The following is a 10,134-nucleotide window of genomic DNA, read 5'->3' as shown; positions in this document are numbered from 1 at the left end:
TTCTCATGATGAAGTAGGTTCTCAGTTTCCACATGGACCAGAATACTGGCATACCTTAGAAGTGGTCCAATCTTTTCCCACAAGCACCAGGGGTCATGGGACCAAAGATGATGACTGTGGGTTCAACATACTGAACACCATGTAGCCGAGACTAATTTATTTCCTGCCATTGCTGACTATCTATCTTGCCAGCAGCAGAGCCACCTCTATAGCAAATAAATTTACACTAATTTGTTCATAATGACTTTAAAAAACCTACTCTTTGGTTGTATTGCAAAAGAGGTAAAGAAGAAAACAATCAACATTTTATTCTGCTTTTCTCATATTAATTATCTCAGGTAGATAAAATAGTGATGAATAGGAGGTTTCTACCTATGAATATATTCCAGGTAATAAAGAGAAAGCGATAACAGAACATGACCACCTTGCACTAATGAATAATGACCACCTTGCACTAACTCCTAATGAATAATGAAGCCAGGTTAGCAGTTTTACCCAAGAGTGACTTTGCCCTCCCAAGAAACTTTTCCCAATGTCTTCAGACTTTTCTGGTTATCAAAATTAGCAGGTGTGGGGAAGGGGAGCAGCTGCTATCTAGTGGGTGGAGGTCCCAGAGTAAAAAAAATATCCTGTAATGATCCTACAATGCACAGAATAACCCCCACAAGAAACAATTATCCAGCCCAAAAGGTCAATAGATATTTGCTGCTGTTGAGAAAACCTGAGCTAGGCAATGTCATAACTGCATTAAACCCTATAAAAGAAAGAGGGAACACTTCATACCTCCTGATAGAAGTACATGCCACCATCAAGAAATACTCTTACCACAAACAAACAAACAAACCCACACACACAGTTAAGTCTGATCAAGCCTCTCTCACTCTAACAGGATATACAGGGACAATGGAATGTGCAAAATTACACCCCCAGGATGTCATCAAGAAGTCCAGACAGTATGGAATCCCACCTGGAAAACACAACACTGTTTTCTCAACAAACAATTGCAAGGGGAAAAAAGAGGAAATTGAAGATGAACATACAGAATTTCAAAGGTACAGCAGACAATTCCAATGTATGGATCTTATTTAGATATTTATTTGGACAAACTGTAATCATATATACATTACAGTTTATATACATATATTAATATATATTAGACCATTTTTTGCAAAATTCCTTTATGATGTTTTTATGGTTATAAAATAATGAACAAAATGTTATTTCTCAACTATTTTTCAGTGTCCCACTTTTGGTGAAAAAGTTCTATTTAATAGGTTAGTTGTTTAGAATTACATCTTATGTTGCCCCTTCATCAACAGTACTTTCCTCCCTTATACTAAGGAATGTCATTCACAAGCAGTTACTAGTGAGGAATGTCTGTCATCTAAATGTATCAAAATAGTTTAGTTACATAGCATTTAACTTGCTAAGAATAGGCAGTTTAAAATTAAAAACTCTATAAAATAAAAAAGGAAAAAATAGAAAACTAACTCATGGAATATAAGATTGCACTAACTGGTGTCTACATGTTGAAAGGCTGCTCTCAACATTTCTACTTCCTGAAAAAAATGAAGATTTAGATAACCCTTCAGATGAATCCAAACAAGCTCAAGTTCATTCATTTTTTTCCCATAAGATAGCTCTATTAGTGCTAGTTTTCTTTAATTTTTATTCAAAAGAATTCTGTTAGATTGTATTGTGGTAGCCGTCATATCAGCATGCATTTAAAAAACCTTATCATAGGAGTTGTGGCCAAGATGGAGGAGTAGATAGAAATGCTTCACTTCCTCACACAACCAAAAGATGGATAACAACCAATTTAAAACAATAAACAACCAGGACTGCCAGAAAAGCAAACTGCGTGGAACTCCAACAACCAAGGACTTAAAGAAATGTTAATTCAGACTGGTAGGAAGGGTGGAGAGGAATCACCCCAATGCAGGAGACCTCACAGATGATGTGGGGACTGGTGGATTAGGAAACTAAAGAACCAAACCTCTGGTGGTAAAAACCTGGGAGGGGGTTACATGTGGGATAAACTCCTAGTCACAGGAGAGTTCATTGGAGAGGCCCATGGGATCCTAGAATGTGTACAAACCCACAAACCTGGAATCAGTACTGAAAGGACCCAATCTGCTGGTGGGTAGCAGGGGAAGTGACAGAAAGCCAGCTGAGAGCTGAGAATGCAGCATTCTTCCTTTCTGATCCCTTCCCTACATAAAGCACTTCAACAGAGCAACGTGAGTTGCCCCTCCTGGTGAGGGGCAACTAAGGCTCTACATCTTACCATGTAGCAGGTATGCTGAGACAAAGAAATATTGCCCAAATGAGAGAACAGATCAAACTTCCAGAAAAAAAACTAAGGCACCAGGAGATAGACGAACAGTCAGATGCAGAGTTCAAAACACTGGTAATCAGGATGCTCAGAGAAATTATTGTGTTTAGTCACAAAATGAAGGAAGAAATGAAGGCTATAGAAGTGAAATAAAGAAAAATATATAGGGAACCAACAGTGAAGAGAAAGAAACCAGGACTCAAATCAATTATTCGGAACAAAAGGAAGAAATAAACATCCAACCAGAACACAGTGAAGAAACAAGAATTCAAAAATATGAGGAAAGGCTTAGAAACCTCTGAGATAAATTTAAGCACTCCAACATCTGAATCATAGGGGTACCAGAAGAAGAACAGGAAGAGTGAGAAATTGAAAACTTATTTGAACAAATAATGAAGGAGAACTTCCCCAATCTGGCAAAGGAAATAGACTTTCAGGAAGTCCAGGAAGCTCAGAGAGTCACAAAGAAATTGGACCCATGGAGGAACACAACTAGGCACATCATAATTACATAACCAAAGATAAAACATAAGAAGAGAATCTTAAAAGGAGCAAGAGAAAAGCAGACAGTTGCCTACAAAGGAGTTCCCATAGACTATCAACTGATTTCTCAAAAAAACTTTGCAGGCAAGAAGGAGCTGGAAAGAAGTATTTGAAGTCATGAAAGGTAAGGACCTACATCCAAGATGACTCTATCCAGCAAAGCTATCATTTAGAATGGAAGGGCAGACCAAGTGCTTCTCAGATAAGCTCAAGTTAAAGGAGTTCATCATTCCCAAGCCCTTATTATATGAAACATTAAAAGAACTTATCTAAGAGAAAGAAGATAAAAAATATGAACAGTAAAATGACAGCAAATTCACAACTATTAACAACTGAACCTAAAAAATCAAAACCAAAAATGAACTAAGCAAACAACTAGAAAAGGAACAGAATCACAGAAATGGAGATCACATGGAGGGTTACCAGTGGGGGAGAGGGAGGGAAAGAGAGGGGCAAAAGGTACAAGGAATAAGTAGCATAAATGGTAGGTAGGAAGTAGACAGGGTGAAGTTAAGAATAGTATAGGAAATAGAGAAGCCAAAGAACTTATTTCTACAACCCATGGACATGTACTAGTGGAGGAAGAAATGCAGGAGAATGGTTGGGTGCAGGGCAGAGGGGGTTAAAGGGGAGGAAAAATTCAGACAACTATAATAACATAATCAATAAAATATACTTGAAAAAACATTAAAAATCTTTAAACCTAATAAAAGCCTAATATCAAAATTGGTGAATTTTTGTGTAGCCATTGTAATATTGAAGATGGAAGAAAATACTCAAGACATTTGGCATATTATGCTTTATTATTTCAAAATGTAAAAATGCAACTGAAATCCACCCAAAAAAGATTTGTACAGTGAATAGAGAAGGTGAATTTAGAGAATTAAATCCAATTGATTTAATGTGTCAAAAGCAGTTTGTGAAATTTATGCTGGAGATTTCTCATTGGATGATGCTCCACAGTTGGGTAGACCAGTTGAAGTTGATAAAGATCACATTGAGACATTAATTGAGAATAATCAATGTTATCCCACACAGGAAAAAGTCACATACTCAAATATCTAAATCAAGTGTTGAAAAACATTTGCAACAGCTTGGTTATATTAACATCTTTGATGTTTGAACTCCACATAAGTAAAGCAAAAAAAGAAAAGAAAAAAAAGAAAACCAAACCACCTTCTTCAATGTATTTTCACATGCAATTCTCTACTTAAAATGAAAAAAATCTGTTTTTTAAAATAAATTATGATGGGTGATGATGGGTGATGAGAAGTGGATACTTGACAATAATGTGAAACATAAGAGATCATGGGGCAAGCAAAATGGAACACCACCAACCTCACTAATTGATGATCTTCATCTAAAAAAGGTGATGTTATATATATGGTAGGATTGGAAGGGAGTCCTCTATTATGAGCTACTTCCAAAAACACAAAATGATTAATTGCAATAAGGTCCAAATTAGATCAACCGAATGCAGCATGTGAAGAAAGGCATCCAAAATCAGTCAACAAAAATGCATAATCTTCCATCAAGATAATGCAAGACCATATGTTTCTTTGATGAACATGCAAAATCTGTTACTGCATGGCTGGGAAGTTCTTATTCATCTGCCATATTCTCCAGGCATTGCACCTTCACACTTCCATTTATTTTGGTCTTTACAACATTCTCTTAATAGAAACAACTTTAATTCCATGGAACACTGTAAGAGGCACCTGGAACAGTTCTTTGCTCAAAAAAATAAAAAGTTTTGGAAAGATGAAATTATGAAGTTGCCTGAAAGATGGCAAAAGGAAGTGGAATAAAACAGTGAATATATTGCTTAATAAAGTAATTAGTGAATATGAACCTGTATCTTTTTGTTTTACTGTAAAATCCAATGAATTTTTTTGGCCAACCCAATACGTTGCCGGGTGGTAGAGAAACATCACACTGTGGCCACATACCAGTCACAGAAATGAGAATGCAGATTCTTTCACACATTCTCCTCCTAAAAGCATTAGGTGTGTCTTTATATTTTTACCTAATTTTCATCTCTCCCTGCTACCATTTTATACAGGGTGTGTTTACGGTGGTAAGTTTTTCAGTTTACAAGTTATGGAATACTCAGACAGAACCATGACCTTTTAGGGACAAATAAACCCACATGGGGATTCTAAACTGGGAGAAGGTAAAGTGTTCCTCTAGTATGCCTTTTTTAAAACTTTAAAAAAATTGACTTTAGAGAGAGATGAGAACGGAAAGACAGAGAAAGAGAAACATCAATTTGTTGTCCCACTTACTTATGCATCCATTGGTTAATTCTTGTATGTGCCCTGACCAGGGATCAAACCTGCAACTTTGGTGTATTGGGGTTTTGCTCTAACCAACTGAGCTGCCCGGCCAGGGTCCCTCTATTGCGTCTCTTAAATCACATGACATGACTTCTCTTTCCCCACTGCCACTTGTTCAGGCCAGCTTCCTCTGCATCTCAGTAACTGTGCTGCAACCTCCTACCTGGTCCCCTTGGCTCCATTTTCCTCCCTCTGATTATGTGCCAGAGTGATTCAAAGATGCAAATTTTGTCAAGGAATACTCTGGCCAAAAAGTATTTATTGGCTTCCAGTGCTGTCAGGATCGACTTCAAAATAATCTGGAATTCATTCAATGATCTCCAAGGCATGGCCCCTGTCTGCCACCAGCTTCATCCCCATTATTTCCTCCATCTCCTCTGCCCAGCAAGAGCAATTTCAGGGCATTACTGAACTTGCACACACTCTCCCAGATCAGCACCTTTCACAGGTCAGCCTTTGCTCAGGTGAACTGGATCACTTGTTCTCACTTTCCTTCCTGGTCTCCACCTGGACCTCTTCTGGTCCTTTCATACAGGAAGTCTTCTGCAATCACCCCCAAAGCCTCACTCTCTCTGTAACACAACCCCAAATTTTAACTGCTTCATTGTCATCCTGCTATGGGACCATATCTTTGTCAAAATTGTATCATCCTGTGTCTCCAGAACCACTTGATGTTACTAATATACAGTAGACAGTCCACTAATATTTCTCAATTAACATCAACAGAAATACAGCCCACTAGCATTGACATTTATTGGGATGTCTGCCTAGATTGGAAAGCTCCAGATGGATTACCTTTAGATAAAATTACAGTGTCAAATGGGCTCTGGTTTATATGAAACTTCAACACTGATTGCACACTGAGAGTCTGCCCCAAATGGAAGAGCTGCACACCAACCAGTTCCAAGAAGAAGATGATAAGAAGAAAGGGCCTTGAAACTTCTTCAAGGGAGAGAGTAGATGACCCAGCACAGTCTTTCTTCTCCTTCTCCTTCCTTTCCCTTGTGCAGTTATTCCTTCCCCCTCCTTTACCTTATTAAACTCAGGCTTTCTCTCAGAGGGGCACTCACTCTCTGACTGTTCCAGCTCAGAGATGCACGAGATGTAGTAGGCCCACTGCTGTGTATGGAGGAGAGTGGGGGAGGCTGAGGGAGGGTTTCCTGGACAGACAACAGGGTGCTGTGTGTAGAGGTGATGGAACCATCCTGATCCGCAGCCCATGTGCAGCTTGTCTTATCTTCATTGCCTTGCCTCTGGAATCTTTCCTTTCTTAGATAATTAATTTTATATGTATGCATTATCACACATTTTATGTACTATTTTGTTTCTAAAGTGTAGAAAAAAGAATCAACAGACATTTCAGAGTTGGACAGCTTAGAAATGTTTCAATGGTACACTTATATATGCAGAAAAATTACTTTCAAACACTTTGAATACTCCAGCAGTGAGTGAAACACCTTTCCCTTGCCCAGTCACAGACACATGTACTAACAACTTTTACTTAGCTTCTTGTCAGTGTAAAACAAGACCTTCTGTGAAGCTTCTCTTGTGTTGCCACCCACACTCAGACACACATTATGTCCACATCACGTAGTTCCAGCACAGAACATTTACTCAGCGTTGATAGCAATGCCCTCCTCAGAAGAGTGACTCAATTGAGGATGTGCTTACATATACCACCCAAATTTTCCAATGAGTCAAAATGTGAAGTGTTTTGCTTCCAATGGAAGCACGATAACCTCAGACAAAATGTGGGGAAACAAGCACCGTTGGTCTAAACGAAGATCCAAGATAGGACCATGATTCCAAACAACATGACAAATCAAAACAGCAAATGGTGATAGGTTTTTCAATTATTGTCAGGAAAGGAGACCAACTGATTGTAAAGTTCTATGGCAGCAGAGCTTAACTCCACTGAACATGCTGTTGGGACATTAAAATATTTCTACATTCAATACCCCAAGCCAACCACTCATCCTCATACCCACATCATCAGTACACTTTACATCATCTTCTTCCTGGTTGCCATGGTGATGCAGTCGGTGACTGTCATGTCTGAGTTCAGTGAGAGAACACACAGTTAAAGTCCATTGCTCTAACTGATGTTCATGAGTCATCAAGTTGCCAGCTTCGACTTTAATCCAGATAATTGTCCTAAGAGTTTCTGCCAGGCCCCCTTCACCTCCTTATTCCTTAGACTGTAAATCATGGGGTTCAGCATGGGTGTCAAAATGGCATAAAAGAGAGAGATCAACTTCTCCTGAAGGACAGAGGGACTGGAGTGGGGCTGGATGTAAGTGACAATGGCCATGCCATAGCACAGGACCACCACTGAGAGGTGAGAGGCACAGGTTTGGAAGGCTTTCTTTCTGCCCTCTGTGGACCTGATCTGTAGGATGGTGGTGATGATCTTGATGTAGGACAAGAGAACCAGGCAGAATGGGGACACCAGCAGGACAATGGCAGAAACCATGATTGCGATCTCACTGGAGGAGGTGTCCACACAGGCCAGTCTGACCACAGCTAGGAGTTCACAGGATATGTGATCAATAAACTTATTTGAGCACATGGGCAGCTGAAAGGTGATAGCAGTCAGCATGACAGAGTTAACAGAGCCACTGACCCAGGAGCTGATGGCCAGCCTAGTACAGAGCCCTCCATGCATGATGACTGAATACCTCAGGGGGTCACACACAGCCACATAGCGGTCATAGGCCATCACCACCAGTAGAACAAATTCAACACCACCCAATCCCAGGGAGAAGAATAACTGTGCCGCACAGCTCACATAGGGAATCACTTTCTGTTCAGTAAGAAAATGAACCAACATCTGAGGGACGATGCTTGTGGCATAAGAGACGTCAACCAGGGAGAGGTTGGTGAGAAAGAAGTACATGGGAGTGTGGAGTCGGCTGTCCAGTCTGATCAGAAGAACAATGAGGAAGTTCCCCAGCACTGTCACCAGGTACATGACCACGAACAGGACAAAGAGAGACACCTGAGTGTCCCAGTCTCTGGACAGGCCGAGGAGAATAAACTCTCTTACCCACGTCTGGTTGTCTGTTCCCATTAACAATGTCAGGATTGTGAATCTGCAGAGAGCCAGAAAGGACAGAAGCTGCTGAATCAGAGAACAGTAAGAACAACTTTCTATGAATACCTACTGTATGTAACTGGTCAGCCTCAGCCAGGTGTTTCAGATCACTGTGGACCATCACCACAGGCTCTACCCCAGTGTGCATCAGAGACAGGCCAGCACCATGGTGTGGCCTCTGGGAGATCAGCTCAGCCTGGAGACCATGTGGTGCAGCTTCAGGAGCTCAACATCTTTACCAACTTACATCAGGTTTCAGGTGTGGAGAGCTTAGTACAGGACAATGGTAGGTAAAATGATAAACAATGAAGAAAAGCCATATTGGAAAGGAATAAAAGCTGCCTTAAATGGAGAAATCCATTACAAAAGGAAAGATTGAGAAGAGGCTGGGTTTGTGAAAAGGTCTGCAATCAGACAGTTTAGTTTGAAACCTAATTTTCTTGAGCTGCCAACTGATTCTAGCTCAGTGACAAACTTGTATATATGAAACAGGATAATATTTTACAACTTGCAAGTATATTTAAGTTCCAATGTATGTAAGGTTGGAGAAAGTATATTGTGAACTATACCGGTAGCAGGACCACAGCAGAATGAGTATTAGTTGAAACATGACCTCTGTCTCAGGGTTGATAGGGTAGCAAAAGTGATTTCCCCATGCAATCCCTCCACCAATTCAGACCTAAAAAGTCTTTAATGGAACTGAAAACTTAGGAAAGTTGGGTCACTTTGGGATGAGGAACCATTGTCTTTTTTTTAAATATATTTTTTATTTTTATTGATTATGCCATTACATTTGTTCTATTTCTCCTCTTCATTCCCCACCACCCTGCACCCCCTTCCCCACCATTCCCCCCTTTAAGTTCATGAACACATGTCTCAAGTTCTTTAGATTCTATATTTCCCCTACTATTCTTACCTTCCCCCTATCTATTTTCTGTGTACTGTCCATGCTACTTATTTTCTGTACCTTCTCCCCCCATCTCCTTCTCCCACTCCCCTGTTGCTAACCCTCCACGTGATCTTCATTTCTATGTTTCACTCCTGATCTAGCTGTCCTCTTAATTTGCTTTTGTTTTAGGTGTGGTTGTTAATAACTGTGAGTTTGCTGTCCTTTCACTGTTCATATTTTTTACTTCTTTTTCTTAGGTAAGTCCTGAACACCTAAAGCACCTCTCCTCACATGTAACAGGCACAAACAGATCAAAACATGGCTCAAGAACAACTCAGAGCCCCAGAGCCGAATCTAAGCGATGAAGAAATAGCCAAACTTTCAGATGCACAGTTCAAAACACTGGTCATTAGGATGCTCACAGAACTGGTTGATTTTAGCCACAAATTAAAGGAACATATGAAGGCTAAACTAATTGAAATGAATGGAAATGCACAGGAAACCAATAGTAATGGAAAGGAAACTGGGACTCAAATCAAGGGAGCAGACCAGAAGGAGGGGAAAAAATGACCAAACAGAAAAATATGAAGAAACAAGAATTCAAAAAAATGAGGAGAGGCTTAGGAACCTCCAGGACATCTTTAAGCACTCCAACATCCGAATTACAGGAGTACCAGAAGGGGAAGAGGAACAGTCATGAGTGGAAACCTTATTTGAACAAATAATAAAAGGGAACCATTGTCTTTTTGATGATAAACTTTCATTTCTTCCAATGCAGTGGCATAAAACTTGGTAGGGGATTATAATCGAATGTTGTCCTTTTACTTTTCTTTTCTTTTCTTGGCTGGTGACTGTTAGGAATCTGCCCTTTCTATACAGGCTCAAAATATGTATAGATACAGGCTCAGTGAGAGTATGAGCACCTGACCTTCCCTTT

At 39.9% G+C, this 10,134-nt stretch overlaps 1 protein-coding gene across 1 annotated transcript; it reads right to left on the bottom strand.

Annotated features, from left to right (window-relative positions):
* Window positions 1–7,330: 7,330 nt before the first annotated feature.
* Window positions 7,331–8,284, bottom strand: LOC119049836 (olfactory receptor-like protein OLF3). Its single transcript, XM_037145992.2, has one exon. It carries the CDS (start codon window positions 8,282–8,284, stop codon window positions 7,331–7,333), a length of 954 nt encoding a protein of 317 aa, XP_037001887.2.
* Window positions 8,285–10,134: the final 1,850 nt, after the last annotated feature.

The sequence above is a fragment of the Artibeus jamaicensis genome, unplaced genomic scaffold (assembly GCF_021234435.1).
Source record: "Artibeus jamaicensis isolate MK-2021 breed Jamaican fruit bat unplaced genomic scaffold, CSHL_Jam_final contig_704, whole genome shotgun sequence".
NCBI lineage: Eukaryota > Metazoa > Chordata > Mammalia > Chiroptera > Phyllostomidae > Artibeus > Artibeus jamaicensis.
The sequence above is the reverse complement of the archived record's forward strand: the minus strand, read 5'-3'. Positions and strand labels throughout refer to the sequence as shown.

Bases quoted from the DNA above. Each gene is read 5' to 3' on its own strand.
- LOC119049836 (XM_037145992.2), bottom strand. From the start codon at position 8,284: ATGGGAACAGACAACCAGACGTGGGTAAGAGAGTTTATTCTCCTCGGC.